Source organism: Artemia franciscana, chromosome 15 (genome assembly GCF_032884065.1).
Source record: "Artemia franciscana chromosome 15, ASM3288406v1, whole genome shotgun sequence".
NCBI lineage: Eukaryota > Metazoa > Arthropoda > Branchiopoda > Anostraca > Artemiidae > Artemia > Artemia franciscana.
In genome coordinates, this window is record NC_088877.1 from 18,341,565 (window position 1) to 18,358,493 (window position 16,929).

At 34.9% G+C, this 16,929-nt stretch overlaps 1 protein-coding gene across 2 annotated transcripts in view; it reads right to left on the reverse strand.

The window, feature by feature from the left end:
• LOC136036128 (proton channel OtopLc-like) overlaps positions 1 to 16,929 on the reverse strand; it is a 73,463-nt gene that overhangs the window by 43,282 nt on the left and 13,252 nt on the right. For both annotated transcript variants that reach the window (XM_065718149.1, XM_065718150.1), the window contains exons 2-4: positions 12,480 to 12,634; positions 10,580 to 10,712; positions 3,000 to 3,098 (exon numbers count right to left, since the gene is read on the reverse strand). In XM_065718149.1, the coding sequence (XP_065574221.1) occupies positions 3,000 to 3,098; positions 10,580 to 10,712; positions 12,480 to 12,634 (387 nt within the window). The remainder of the gene's footprint in view (positions 1 to 2,999; positions 3,099 to 10,579; positions 10,713 to 12,479; positions 12,635 to 16,929) is intronic.

The window sequence follows — 16,929 nt, forward strand, 5'->3', positions numbered from 1 at the left end:
TCAAAACTAAGAGAAACATTTAGCCAAAAAAGAATTAATATCTAAATTTCATTTTAATAATTTATGTACAGAGAGCCAAAATCAGACATGCATCAATTCAAAAACTTTCAGAAATTGAATAAAAAAAACAAGTTTTTGAAATGAAAGTAAGGAGCGATATTAAAACTTAAAACGAACAGAAATTACTCCTTATATGAAAGTGACTTTTCCTCCTCGACACCCCGCTCCCTGCGCTAAAGTTTGATTCTTTCTCGCAACTCTACTTTTTAAAACAAAAAAAAAAAATTAGCGTAAAGAGCGGGGTGTCGAGGAGGAAAAGCCCATTTCATTTAAGGAGTAATTTCTGTTCGTTTTAAGTTTTAATGTCGCTCCTTACTTTCATTTCAAAAAACTTGTTTTTTTTTATTCAATAACCATATGAATCGGCAATAGAGTAAAACGACCTTTGTTTCACATTCAATTAATACAAATAGACGCTAGAAACGGAAGTCAAACTAAGAGTATGTTCCAGAAGCTGCAGACGAAAGTGCCCAAGTACAAAAGGATCTAAAATGTCAGCCTCTTCGATTTATTACGAGCAAATCAGTTACTGAATTTGACCCTCCCTTTCAGGATAAAGGTACTAACAAATAATTAGTCTTATTTTAGTTTTTTTTGGAAAGCACTCATAAACTTTCGTAATTGGCTAAGATTTCTAGAAGGAACTAATAATTCATGGATATTATTTTCGACTCTGATAATTAAGAGCGCAACATGTGCCATTTTTTTATTTTCAGGAGAGCAAAAAAATCGGAAAGAAGTTTGTCGGCAGTGGGGCACTCTAAAGAATGAATAAAATAAATAATAAATAAAGGGAAATAATACAAAATAATAAATAAAGGGAAAATATTCTAAAACCAATTTTTATGCTCCTTTCATTGGCATAAGCTAAATTCAAGTATTCCAAGCGAATTCAAAACTACTCCGTTTTATGGCTATGTCTCCTTTTTCCTTGACAAAAAAGGAGACACACGCAAGGTCCTCATGTTATAGCTCCATAAGATAATTATCTTCTGACATTCCGAATTGCAACAAAACCTAATAACAAGATCTAAGAGCTCATATGGCACTTGTGACAAGGTCAGAGGAGCCGAGAGCCAAGAGCTCATATGGTATGAGTCCTGGCAAAATTCTAAGAATCAATACATTGCTTTAAAAGGAAAATCAGAAGCTTAATGCCGGTCGGGATTTCAATAAGAGTTCTGAGTCGCGAGATCCTTCTAAATATCAAAATTCATTAAGATCCGATCACCCACTCGTCAGTTAAAAGCACCCCATTTTTTCTAATTTTTCCTCTCCCTTCAGCCCCCAGATGGTCGAATCGGGAAAAACGACTTTCCTCAAGTCAATTTGTGCAGCTCCCTGACATGCCTACTAATTTCATCGTCCTAGCACGTCCAAAAGCACCAAACTCGCCAAAGCACTGAACACCACCCTCTAACTCCCCCAAACAGAGGGGATCCAGTCTGGTTATGTCAATCACGTATCTACGACATTTATAAGCGTTTTCCAAGATTTCCGGTTCCCCCTCCGACTCCCTTCAATGTCAATAGATCTGCTCGGGATTTGAAATAAGAGCTCTGAGACATCAGCTCCTTTTAAATGACAAATTTCATTAAGATCCGGTCCCCCGTTCTTGAGTTAAAATACCTCGAATTCTCTAATTTTTCCAAATTAACAACCCCAGATCCCCTATTGAGAATGATTCCGTTACAATTATGTCAGTCACGTATCTATAACTTCTGCTTATTCTTCCTATCAAGTTTCATCCTGATCTCTTCACTCTAAGCGTTTTCCAAGATTTCCGGTTTCCAAGATTTCCAGTTTCCCCCTCCAGCTCCCTCAAGTCACCACATCTGTTCGGGATTTAAAGAGAGTTCTAAAGCATCATATCCTTCTAGATTTCAACTTTAAATTTCATTAAGATCTGATCAGCCGTTCGTAAGTTAAAAATACTTCATTTTATCTAATTTTTCCGAATTATTCCCCTACCCCCACTCCAACAAAGAGAGCGGATCCGGTCCGATTATTTCCGTCCCATATCTTGTACTTGTGCTTATTCTTCCCACCAAGTTTCATCCTGATCTCTCCAGTTTACACGTTTTCCAAGATTTCCGTCCCTTCCCTCCAATGAAACTGGATCCTGTCGGGATTTAAAATAAGAAGTCTAAGTTACGAGATCCTTCTAGACATGAAATTTCATAAGATCCGATTACTCCTTCGTAAGTTAAAAATGTCTCATTTTTTCTATTTTTTTGGAATTAACCTCCCCCCTAAGTCCCCCAAAGAGAGCAGATCCGTTCCGGTTATTTCAATCACGTATCTAGGACTTGTGATTATTTTTCCCACCAAGTTTCATCCAGATCCCTCCACTCTAAGAGCTTTCCAAGATTTTAGGCTCCTCCCCCCAACTCCCCACAATGTCACCGGATCTGGTTGGGATTTAAAAATAAGAGCTCTGAGACACGATATCCTTCGATACGCCTTTTAGAGGCTTATGTCTTTTTCTGTCTTCGTAACGGTACAAGATAGGACAATTCAGACTGTACCATTCGATTCCTCACGGTTAGTTTGCCCATGACACACATACGTAACTCATTTTATACCAAAACGGCATATATCGTACTTTTAATTAGCACAGTCGCTTGTTTAAACTACCATTAACAACAACCTTAGCTCACGCACAGACTTTTAGATATAGATATAAGTAAATTGAATTTTAATATATTTTATATGAAAATTTCTGAATTTGAGCGTTATTTAGATATAGATATACATAGTACATACACTGACAATCCAGGTCACATCTAAATTCTTTGCTGGCCAAGGATGACTCGTGGACAATATCTTAAACATCTTTAGAATAAAATATATTTAATAATCAGGGAAAGTAGAATAGCATTATAGTAATTAATTATAAATAAGCAGCGATCACTTAAAAATTATCTATTTCCACTTACTCTCCAGCCAGCTGGCTCTCTTTGGCATCTTTCGGTCTTAAAGCTCGTAACAGTTCAAGCTGCTTGCGCTGGTAAAAAGAGGCATTTGAAGTCACAGTACTGTAAATAAAAATTTACGTTTTAAATATTGAATGCTTTAATCACGTAGGAATATAATAAATCTAACCGCAAACAGGGGAGTAATTTGCTATGGGGCAGGGGCAACTGCGCCCTCCAGACCCAGGTTTGCCCTCCACCCCAAACCTCACTTTATCCCCCAGATGAAATTTAGTTTCTACAAAAAAATTTGTCAAAACTAAGATAAGCCTGTATAATTCAAGTATCCAGAGAAACAGGTCAATTTTCTTTAGTATATCTTTGTCTTTATGGTAATATATGGATTATTTGTCAATTTTCGCTGTCATTTCCACGTGATTTGGGAAAATTGCTTCCAACTTCGCCCCCCCCCCCCAGGGCTTCGACGAAATTACACGACTGGCCGCAACCCTCATATTATTGTAGTACCTTTAAGCATCTACAAATGATTTTAACGATCTAATGCAGTGGAGGTGAGAAAAATTTGTTTTTTTTTCTTTAGCAATTTTCAAAATGTATCATAACTTTAAGGGCCGCATTAAGCATTTTATAACCCAAGATTAGATTAAGACTCGCTAAAGATATTGTTTGAAGTGAAAAATTGAAGAATAAATAGTAAGGATTATCGTCCTTACTGTCATTCTTACATGTAAACATAGATAATATGATACTAATGGTGATGAATGCACTGTAAAGAAATATATAAGTTAGCACTTAAAAACAAAATTATAGATAAGTAAATATAACGGAATATAGAAAAAATTCAACTATAAAGAAAATATTTGTTTAGCTAGTACAGTATTTGTTTATCCAGTCTTAAATTTGGCTTTTGTAAATCAATCCGTATTTGGGTATTTGCTCATCCTAATTGGTATTGCAAGTTAACGTTCGCTATGTTTGAGCTTTTTTTGTGTTTGATGAATTTCATTTTCAGAAAATACAAATCGTAGGTGTAAGTTGAGCCAACATCGCAAATAAGACTGTTTAAGATATCTCAATTTGGGAAATTTATATTCATAGCGCAAATGTTATAAAAATATAGCTTTGATTCTGAGGTTTCAAAAATGTGCTTAAAATCAACATTAAGCATTTGTCGTTATTTTATAGTAAATTTTAGATAAAATTACCCAAAAATACTGTATTTTTTTAATGCATTGGTTTACACTACCTTGGCCATCATATTTTGAAATAGCATAACTAATCTCGCAGGCTGGAAAACTGTTCAAGGCAAAACATTTCTCAGGAACTATAGATACCAGTAAAGTATATACAAAGATATCAGTCGAGATATGAAAGTGGTCAAGGCCTTCTGATTTTGAAGAAATCTATTTAATCCTAGAATCTCGTTTTCATGAAACGTTCCGTTTGCATGCACATGAATGACTTCAGAATAAATGCATGCCTTAATGCTAGAGGTCCCCCCCCCAAATGTACTCTTTCTTGTTGAACGAATCTATAAAGTTTTACAAATAACTCCATTTTCTCTTTTTTTTCAAACTGTTTATATTACTATTTGTAGTAGCTTAAGAGAAGTAAGAGCGAAAAATGCAAAATACGTTCCTATATTTAATTTTTGGGCTATTAAATTCGTTAAACCCCTCCCCCACCCCACCCTACAATGCAGACAAAAAATTACACTAGACCCCTTGACTATCCGGACATAAACCCCTCTTGTCCCCCCCCCATCCAATAAAAATACTGGAGATTCGCCCCTGCTTATTCCTGAAGATATTTTTCAGAAACCAACAATGAAATTTTCTTGTTGAGGAATAATAACTGTTATAGATGTTCTATCAACGTTTAGAGCAGAAACTGGTCATCCTGTTTAGCTGCTTTGTCAGTTTTCAAATATTGCACTTCAAATTTTTCAGAAACTTTCTTCACGGTGATTCGATTTGTTAGAAAACAGGGTTGCCACATTAATCACGGAAGTGCTACTTTAGCACTATTTCATCATGAGTAGCACTGTAGCACGTGTTACATTTAATGACCAAATAGTAGCACCTTCATCCTACAATTTGTATCGCTTTCTTGCTATTCTTTTTTCTTTTTATCTTGGACGAAAAAACGCGTTTTCATAAAAACCCTGATCGCCTTTTGTGCCGTGTTCGTATCGAAAGATTGGCGCTAAATTTGAAATAACGATACGAAAAATTTAACTTAAAACTAATCCAAGTACACTTAACAGACCATACGTGTGTCGCGGCGCAAGCCGCAAAAAGCACAACTTTTTCACTCTAGCACCAAAAATCTTTGCGTAGCACGCAAATATGGACGATTTTAGGACTTTAAAAATTGACCGAGGTGGCAACCCTGTTAGAGAAAGGAATGGAAGCTTGGGGCTATTTTCAAAAAAAAGAAAAATCCATAATAAATATTACAATTCTGACGATTCTCTATAATAGTTACTATTTCCGAGTATAACACCATTTAACATTCTGGTTAGCATTGGCGGTTTGCTCTTTACTAGGTTACCACTACTCCAGCAACATGATGGGAGATTGCGACGTGATGGGAGATTGTAAATCTCCAATTAAAGGTTTCCATTGGTGGGGATTCAATGATGTGATTTATATGTTCAAACCCATCTCCACTCTGGAAATGACAAAAAAGTGCCATTGTAGGTGCCACATGGTACTTTACTCCGCCGCAGGGCTGTAAACCTCCAATTCAGGGTTTTCAACGATGGCAAATTCACTTGTGTGCCTTTTGTTTATATTTGGCGTCATTTTTAGGGGGTTCAGGCTTGCTTTCGAAATTTTTAAAATTTATTTTCATAAACAAATTATTATCCAACTGAATCTGAACTTATTTCTGATTCAGCTAATTATCAGGACATATTTTTCACTCAAAATTAACTTATAAAATATATTTTAGAGATTTCGGTTACTATGGGCTGTGGTTCGCTCTTTACTAGGTAGCAGCTATTGCTGCAGCCATAATCTCAAATTGTTTAGAACTTGATTGCTTTGGTAATAGTTTTATAGCTGTTACACAATGCCAAGCAGGAGGCTTGGAGAACTAATGACTAATTTAAAGTTAGTCGCTGAAAAAAAAAAGCTTTCGACTGGTTCGTTGTTTTTATAATGTCTATTTTGCATATCTCCTAAATATTCAAAATTAAATCCTCCCATAATTGAAAATATTCAGATTCATAGTTCATGTCATAAAAAATGCGGTTATTGAACCTTCTGGAAAAAAGCGACCTTTTTATGCAAATTAAGGATATGGCTTTCAAATAAGGAGAAGTTACGCATACAGGCACGTACACAGAAATTTACTTAAGCAGTGAGAGGATTCCTCAAAATATTAAACAAAATCAATTGGATAAAATGAAGGTAGGGGAATTAAAGATTAAAGGGAGACAGGGCTAAGGCCCCTCCCCCTTACGTTCGTCCCTGAATAGGGAATATTTTATACCCGTAATAGAAAATCGGGTTATTTGCAATGACACACCATCTAACTGCTAAAAAAGCAAAAAACAGGCACAAATTATGAGGGAAATCACGAACATCTTAATATTTGGGAGGGTGATTGTACGAGCCTGAAGACCCTATCATTTGTACGCGCCTGTCTAGAGACATGATATTACAAAATTGTAAAGTTTTTCCGTGTCAAAAATTTAAATGTACAGAAACTAATGTCTTACGGTGTCAGCTCGTTCCCCTACCATTATCCTTGGTTCATCGAGTAGACAAAGACTGCAATTCAACGCCTCAATTCAACACAACATCTTGGTGTCACCCGTTTTCAAACAGTTCGTGGTAACGAACTGAAATAAGGAGCGACCCGGCTCAATAGTAACAAAACTAAAAAAATCGAGTTTTGATACCAATAGCTACATCAAAGAATCGATTTTAATGCCGATTTTAAATATATAAGTTTCATCAAGTTTAGTCTTACCCATCAAAAGTTACGAGCCTGAGAAAATTTGCCTCATTTTAGAAAATAGGGGAAACAACCCCTAAAAGTCATACATCTTAACGAAAATCATACCATCAGATTCAGCGTATCAAAGACCCCATTATAGAAGTTTCAAGCTCCTATCTGCAAAAATGTGGAATTTTTCATTTTTTGCCAGAAGGCAGATTACGGATGCGTGTTTATTTGTTTGTTTTTTGTTGTTGTTTTTTTCCCAGGGGTGATCGTATCGACCCATTACTCCTAGAATCTTACAAGAGGGCTCATTTTAACGGAAATAAAAGTTCTACAGCCCTTTTAAGTGACCAAAAAATTTGGGGGGCACCTAGGCCCCTTCCCACGCTAATTATTTTCCCAAAGTCACCGGATCGAAATTCTGAGATAGCCATTTTATTCAGAGTAGTCCAAAAACCTTATAGCTATGTCTTTGGGGACGACTTACTCCCCTACAGTCCCCTTAGGAAGGGCTACTAGTTACAAACTTTGACCAGTGCTCACATCTAGTAATGGTTATTTGGAAGTGTACAGACGTTTTCAGGGAAATTTTTTGGTTTGGGGAGGGGGGGGAGGGGTTGAGAACAGGGGGAAGATATGTTGGGGGAACTTTCCTTGGAGGAATTTATCATGGGGGAAGAAAATATCCATGAAGGGAGCGCAAGATTTTCTAGCATTATTTAAAAAAAACAATGAAAAAATAAATATAAAAAAGTTTTTTCAACTGAAAGTAAGGAGCAGAGTTAAAACTTAAAACGAACAGAAATTGTTACGCATATGATGGGCTTACCTCCTCCTAATACCTCGCTCTTTATGCTAAATTATATTTAGTAATTTCATCTATTTAATCTACGGCTCTTCTGATTCAGGGGTCATTCCTAAGAAATTGGGACAAAATTTAAGCTTTAGTGTAAAAAGCGAGGTACTGACGAGGGATTGAACCCCCTCATATAAGTAATAAAAACATGAGAATAAAGAAGTTCTTTACGTAAGCTAATTTATAAGTTACGTATATCTTTTACTAATAAAAACATTCGTAAAAAATTAAAAGTTCTAGGTGACCTTTCTAAGTAACCAAAAAACAGGAGGGCAACTAGGCCTCCTCCCCCATTTCCTTTTTTCTCAAAATCATCCATCAAACTATGAGAAAACCATTTAGCAAAAAAAAAAATATATATACAAATTTCGTTTTAATTATTCATCTCGGAGAGCCAAAATCAAAACATGCATTGATTCAAAAACGTTCGGAAATTAAATATAAAAAAAACAATTTTTTTTTAACGGAAACTAAGGAGCGACATTAAAACTTAAAACGAACAGAAATCACTTCGTATGTGAAAGGGGTTGCTTCCTCATCAACGCTCCGCTCTTTATGCTAAAGTTTTTACTGTTTTAAAAAGTAGAGTTAAGAGAAAGAGTCAGACTGTAACGTAAAGAGCGGGGCGTTGATGAGGAAGCAACCCCTTTCACATACGAAGTAATTTCTGTTCGTTTTAAGTTTTAATGTCGCTCCTTACTTTCCATTAAAAAAACTTGTTTTTTTTATTTAATCTTATGAAGAGTCAGATTTTTTTTAATATACTGAATTAAATATATTTTTCTCAAATGCCGTAGGAAATTCTGTCACTGTAAGAAAACTGAAGCATTATTTTCTCTAGTGTTACAGACAACATATTCTTATTCACTCGATCCTTCTATAATTGTTGTTCATTTGTTCGTGTGCTTCTGAAGTCCATTTAAAACAATGGCTTGCTCTGCAAAACTCTGCAGATGGCATTTAAACGGAAGTAGTTATCTAGTTTCTATTGCACGAATTTATGAAAATATGTGCGTTATGCCACATAATGGTCTTTTAGAAATCTTAGTTTTAGCCTAATATTTTAAAATCCTCAGAACTTGACTAATCGTGTGGTAACAGTTGTCCTAAATAATTGAAAAAAAATAATCTCCAAATGTACTAAAAAGTGGAAAATAATAAATATAAAGCTACCTTGAAATATTGAAAATTTTAAGGCTAAAAATGAAAGCACGCGGGTGGTCATCACATAAATATCTTTAGCACTATCTGAGAATCTTAGTGACATGGTCTTACCCCATCAAAGAGAGAGAGGGTACTGCTTTATACTCAGGGTTGCTATTGAACGTAATTAAAAACACTATTTCTTCTTAGAATAAATCACCAAAACGTGAATTGACTGTGAAACATCTTAGTGTGCCAAATAGGTCCATATCTGTCAAGTATTTTTTATAGCTATGTATTTTTGTTTTATACTAAGGCGTATTTATACCTATTTTTAGGAGAATTTACGCTTGCTACTGGTAATTACATATTTAAGTGAATTTATACGTGAATTTATGGTGATACAATCACCAAATTTTACGTATAATCATCAGATCACCCAAAAAATCACCATACAAAAATAAATCACCATATTTGGTGATAAATCCCCAACGGTGACAACCCTGTCTATACTTCCGTGCTTAAGGTGTACTTTAATTTTATTGGTTCATTTTTATGACGCCCTTTCCCAAGCCAATCTCATTATTCCTTTAGCATATGTTAGAACAGGCAAGTCAAACTAACCCCGCCTTTGTTACCCGTTGCTATATTTACCCGTTATTGCTATGTAAAGTTTGTGCCAGTTAAAACAACGGTAAACCTGATCGGTTCTTTCGTCTGAAATTCTAAGCCAATAAAAAAGAAGAAACAGTTTTGAGGTACAACATTTTGTTTTAAATAATAAGTTACAGCTGTGTTTCTATGTCAATCCGTGCTTTCATTTTAAATCATCCAGAATTTTAAAGTTTTTCCGGGCGACAGAAAAAACATTTACGTTTCATAGCATTTGGATCCAGAGTCATTTCTTTCTAAAAATCTTTATATATCCTTATTTTTGTATGTGTAAATTCAGGAAAGATTGTGCTCCTAAGAAGTACATAAACTCATGCCTTTAAGAATATTCATTTCCATAAGCCCATGAGGAAAATTAAGAGGAAAACCCTTACCCTAAAGTGAGTTTTATTGTACCGTCCAGTAAAGCTTTGAATAAAGAATTTTGAGCCCTTTATTGAAAGGGAGGAAGAAGCAATGAACAACCAACCATCACATTTCAGCCCTTGAAGCAGGGTCTTTGCTCCCCAAGAGCTGATGAAGCAGACTCATTGGCCAATTCTAGCAGAAAATTCAATTTGGTACTGATCAAAGATTTGTAACTCCTCATGGTAAAAATTTTTCTTCCCATTTAATGATATGGCAACCTATTCTCACAGGAAAGTGTCGATATGTGGGGTATTCTATATCCCTAGTGGCAAACGGGCTTTGCAAATGACAACTCATGCAAACGGTAAAATAAAGTGATAAAACAGACAAATCATGCATAAGATATCGGTGTATGTATTTATACATACGTATATAACCACGTGGAGGTAATTACCTAAAAAATATGATTCTGTATAAGTACATTTGACTTTGTGACAGTCTTCATTGCAAAAAAAAAAATGTTTTCGGTTTGTCAAGATAAGCAAGGACAACCAATCAACACCACTCAATGTCAGAAACGTCCAATATGAAATAAGAAAATATTGCATACTTATAATTATCAACCAGGTTAAATGCATCATCCTGTCTGGTCTGTACGTCTGGTGACCTTCCACCAGATTCTAAATCGGCAACTTCATCAGAAATAGACACGCTCTCCGAAGACTTTTTTTTAAGTGACGATGCTAAAAGAGAAACACTTCATAAAACACAGAGTAGGTAAAAAAAAAATGGATTTTTCTGACTATGTTCCCATCGAGGACAAAATATGTTTCTTCAGTGGTTATGCAAGATTTTGGTCGGTAAATTTGTATTTCGTTTCCTCTTTTCCTTCCTGAAAAGGCCTAAGAAAACTGATCTTACATTCAGACTGGATTAATTTTTTTGCCGAGCCCAAAAAGGAGTCATCGCATATAACCCTTAATACAGATTACAAATTTGCATCTTGCTAACTCATTGATTAGCAATGATAACAATTACCAAAATGTTTTACTTAAAACTATGGAGGAGTGTCTAGGCCCTTTATGATTGTATTTTTAATATCATTAATTTTAATCTTTCCTCGACTAATGTTGAAAGAGTTGGGTGTATTGCACTGAACTTTTTCATCTGATTTTTTTAAAGTGCAATTTCTGAAATACAGAGAAATCTTTTTGTTTTATGTAATTTTTTTTATGTTTTTTTATGGAAATGTAAATGAAAATAATTGCATTCACATCGAAATTGCGTGAAAATAATTAAGACAGTGAATTGTTGAATATCATTTGTTTGAAAATTTATAAGTTTAGCCATTGAGTTAACAAACTCTAATGAACGTTAATTGTGAATCCCTGCTAGACAGACTTTTAGATAACTTGAATAATGATCTTAAAAGTTTACATTTTTTCTCCGCAAATTTTCCCCACAACTTTAGAAACAATCCCAACAACTGAAATGACAATCAATTTTTCCATATTAGATTATGGTCGCCGCCTTCCTCGAAGCACCTACGATTGGAAATTAGATAGACGAAGAAGACGAAGTCGTCCAAAAACAAACCTTACGGCAAACCTATGAACGAGATTTAAGGACGGCAAGGATCCTATTATTACTGGAGTGAGAAAACATCACCGCTTCGGGGACAAGTGGAGGGGCTTCAACAATGCCCTATGTACCCTCAATGAGTAAGGACGAAGAAAGGCATGGTAATTGTCGGAATAAATAAGAACCTAGATTGCGCTCTAACTCTAACTCTTTGCATAATTTAATCTTCAATCTAGTTTAAGGTATAGAAAACTATAAAAATAGAAATTACATTCATTAAAACTTTTAAATAGAACAAAAGGAGAAAGAATGAGACAAATAGAAGCAAATCTTTACCACCTTGCAGCCCCAATCCTGGCAATTTCTAGCAAACATGACGGGGCTTGTTTCATAGTATGTGGTTCTGTCTTATGTGGTAATCTGTCTACTACTTTTTGATTTAATACAATATGATGAATTTTTTGGCAACGCTCTTCGTCCGTAAAAATTCAAAATTAACAATTAATTGATTACCAAAGACAGAAATCTGCCGAAAAAACATTGATTCCAAAGATTTCCACGTTCTAAGGAAGTCTGCACCTTCTTAAGCTGTTTCATGTCATATGTTTTAGCTTGTTTTTGCTTAAATTTTCAATTATGTTTCTTTGTTGTTAATTTGGCTACCAAAAATTGTACAAATGTGCATGGAGGTCTTTTTCATTAAAGATTGAATTTTCGAATTTTTCTGTTTCCCCCACTGTCCTTATTACTTTAACAAAGTGTGTACAATTTCCGTATTAGATAACACTAAGACGCTTTCAGCAGACATGCGTACGGAATGGGAGGGGCTTTCATTCCGGTCATACGTTTCTGTTTTTTAGGGATTCCGTAGTAATTAAATCATCAGAAAAGTGAGGAAGCACTATTAAGAAGAAGAAAAAAATACGTACTCGGAGATGATCGCACAAGAGGCATTGTTTCTGCTGGTGCCATATTGTCAGTCTGAAACAAAAGAGCAGTATCGTCCTTTGCTTCTATCTTGAATCTTGTTCTTGGCAAAGTAGGGAAACCGTTTGTTGCTTCAGACAATTTTAGTCCAACTTCACTGAAAAAAAAAATACAAATAATAGTTTACGATAGGCTAAATAAGGAGTTTTCTACGTAGCACACAACGATATATTGCAAGGGGACGATTTCTCCTCCTCCATGCTATTTGGTACTATTGTTGAACAAGCACTTTAACATCTTATGAGGCGGAGAAGACAGGGTATGGTGGCAGAAATAAATTGTTTTAGTACTTTTAGGTGTGTTTTGAATAATATACAAGTACCAAAAACTGTTTAAATGAACAGAGTGAAAATATTTTATTCACTTTCCTCTAAAACTGCGAAAGTGTTGAATATGCCCAATCGCCTTCTGTACCACGATATCGTGTATACTTCCACTACAATATATCAAACATTCACAAAATCTGGTGGGGAGTGACGCTGAATAGCAGCTGTTAACGGGATGAATACAATTTCCCATAAAAAAGGTTGATCTCTAAAGGGGACAAAAATTAAACACAGCTTGGTTTTTTAGTTCTAAAAAAATCAAAAAATGTGTAGGAGCAGACGGGGGCTCTCAATATTTACTGTCTCCACGGTAGGCCAAATATATAACCGTAACATTTTGATAAATGGAAACATACGAGCTTTTTCTGACAGAGAACTCTTTTTGCAAATCTATGCTCCCCCTACCGTCTCGTCCAACCGGCAAATCTTCGGTGGCGTCTGCGGGACGAAGTCAATATTTTAAATACTAAACCTTCTTGCTCCGATATAACAGTAAGTTTGCAAGCAAAGAAACAGAAAGACAACGAAACACTTTATAATATAGATGCCAGAAAGGTTGAACTCATTTTAAAAAAGGTTTTGTTCTATAATAATAAACTCGAGTGATAAATTCAGGCGACGGATTGCATCTAAATCCTTCGGGGGAACGTGAATAGCTAGATATTTTACATGCCGGTTTTGATGCATGTCAAGGCTCCCAACCATTTAGTATCCAAGTTCTTGTTTCTTCTTTTTTAATAGACCAACTTTCTTTTGGTCTTTATCTTCAACCAAAATCGTGATGAGGTAATCGTTATGAGTTTGAAGTCTTGAACTACTATTCTTTAGTGATAACACTAGCATAAGCAACATACACGAGGGTCTCGGTGCCCAGGCTCAATCCAAGAAATTAATTGTTTCTTTTTTCTCAATAATTTTTCATGTTTACATTTTCTTTTTCTGTTTTGACTGGTGCTTGTCATATACTTCACAAGGAAAAGCTATTTTGAAACTTTTCGGTTAAAGGACAGTCACTATCTTTTTTTACTTGCAATTTTGTTAACACACTGCCACTAACGTTCTAGTTCTGGAAATCGTTAATCTAGTTAATAAAATAAACTTTAACACAAAAAAACCTGAACTTATCTAAAAAGTTATAACTTAAGAGATTGAACAAAAAAAAATGCAACCCAACTTTACATTACATTCATTTGCGAGCAAAACAGTATTCATTGCAGTTAATTATGCGGGACGAAAGCGACTACTGGAATAGCCTTGAAATAAGTCTACGCGTACCGTGGTACTAGGTGGACCGCTTACGCCTACCGTGGTACTAAAAATCATCAACGTTATCTAGCTTTTGGCATTTCTTGGCAGTTTTTCAATGTAATAATGAGGCAAAATCAGTGCAATTGATGAAATTAGTGGAATAATAAGCATCTTATTTTAGTTTCTGAAAAAAAAAAAAACAACTATAAGCTACAAAAATACCACGAAAAGTTGAACGGTAGATGGTGTTGGTGATGTTTTAGGCATTCCCACCGGTTTCCAGTCTTGCAAGTAATCCATGCTCTTTGGGTAGTACTTTATAGGATAAGTTCCGCTTTTCCTTCTTAGAAACACAGAGCACAATAAAGGTAGTACTACATAAAAACATGACATGGATTCTAGGCAAGTTCTGAGTCAAGTAGAGCAAAGCCCTAGATCATGTTACCCACCCAATAAGACGGTAATTGCCTTGAAAAGGCATGTTGAATATAAACAAATGGCTGTGCATTGATACCTAAACATATACTTTTCTTCAATTCCCAGATTCACTTTCAGAGAGTATCCTGCGACAGGCTGTATGCGTGCCAATGAACTAAACCCAGGGTTCAAATTTAAGGAGAGGGACAGGAAGATATTTCTCTTAGATTTTTAAAAACCTTTTTTAGTATTTTTTCTAGAATTTTAAAAACCATTTTGGTACTTGTGTATTATGCAGAACATACTCAATAAGTGAAGTTAGGTTCTTTCGTGGGACAAACTACGATGCAGGTACAATTTACAAGAAAATCAGGTTTCATAGCCACAAAGACAAAACTCAAAAGACAAAAAGAAAGGCAAAAGGTTAGGTTAGAATTCTAAGTTGTAATTTTACAATTTTCCTAATAAAGTATTATATTTTCATCTTATTTTGTTTTATTTCATTAGCTTTGTCAAAATTTTGGACTATATATTCGCACATTAGGGTGGGTGGGGTGCATTATATCAAGTATCTAACTTAACCTAACCACCTTTATATATATATATATAATATTTAAATAAAATGTACCTGCATCGTAATTTGTTTCACGAAAGAACCTAACATCACTTATTGAGTATGTTCTGAATAATACACAAGTAGGCTACCCCCATTTTTAATATTTTTTTCGATAAAAACATCGAAAAACAAAATTTACCCACCTAGATTTTTAGACCAATTTTTATTCGCATATTCACACAAAAAATTGAAGAAAAATCCTTGTCCTGTACTACATTTTTGTTAATAGGCACCCCCCCCCCTGGCATAACCTTTAGCTACCGAAAACATAAAGCCTGAAAATCATACCAACTAGATATTAAATAATTTATCGTTTTATTATTCTTGGCAGAGTTGACCTTTTATAGAGTTGGAATCTCCTTATAATGTGTAATGTCGTTGTGCAATATCTAGCTAAACCAAGGAAAAACTTTTTTATACAGCATGAGTTTCGGTATTCCGGATGAAACCGGTTAGGCTGAAAAAGTTGGTTTTAACGCCCAAAGGTGTTCAGCATCTCCTCAATGACAAAATAATCACAATACTTAACGCCTACACTTCTCTCAAATTACGTGACGTTGAGCATCTTTTAAATGCAGTGAAATCAAACACACATTCTGTTGCGAGTGACGGAGTGACTCGAATATTCAACGAAGCAAAGTACAGCCGTTTTTTATTTCCACTTCTCCGTGAATAATTGGCAGTCAGTTGTCAGTAGCCTTGTTTTTTGCCATTTTCTTCCTTGGATTTATTTTTAAAATCAATCACAGAAAATGTGACACAAGAAGTTTTATGCTGAAGATTAGTTTCTACGCGTAAATTATTGTTATGGAGGGATGAAACGAGATTAATAGTGTTTTGTCTTTTTTTATGACAGAAACTAGGAAAAATGATAATTTTTAAATTGATCTTGGAGAAAAAGTCAGCCACCAGTAAAACAATTAGTAAAAGACGCCATGTTGCAGAGTAATAAAAATTTAGGCGACATTTATTTGTCATTCATTGTTTATGAAAAGAAAAACTGACACATTATTCTTAACTTTCTAACAGCGGATTTTCATTTCGCTCACACGGAAGAAGGCACAATTTTGCGACATATCTATAAAAAGTATGTTAAAATTGGGTTCATTGTCATAATTGTAAAATAGAAAAACCCAGATCACAAGAAGTTATCCAAAAACTTACATCTTTTATGCCACTGATATATTATGGTGAAGAGATGTCCGCCAATAAGCACTTTATATTTAACCTAGATCGGTTTCTGATATTTACGGGAAAATCCTTTTCGTATTACATTTCCGACAAGCCAGAGATAGAGACATACTGAAGAAGATGGTTGTAGCAAGCGCAAGCTTGCGCTTTTTTTATTATCATTTTAATTTAAGCCACTGTCTTTAAAGTTTCACATATTATGTGACATTTAGTCAGTAGATACAAAAGGATTAGATTGACATATGAGCTATTACTACAGTTGCGGCATTTATTCTTGTTTACTCTGAATTAACAATGTTATGTCTGTGTTGCAAAGTATTTTAATCGATTGACTTTATACTTTTTAGCCAATTAAACAAAAATTGTAATAGGAAATGACCAAAGTTCAATATAAATAAACACACTATTGTGTCTTATTTGTCTAGCTGATAACTTAACTTTGAACGAGTCTGTCAAGTCGGCCGCAGACCTTGGCTGTCAAACCAACTTCAGTGATTTAATACAATATGGCTGTTCAAGTCAGAAGATACTGACTGTAGAAACGTTTGTTTTCATTGGAAAATAATAATGCATGGAAGTCAACCGAGTTCTATT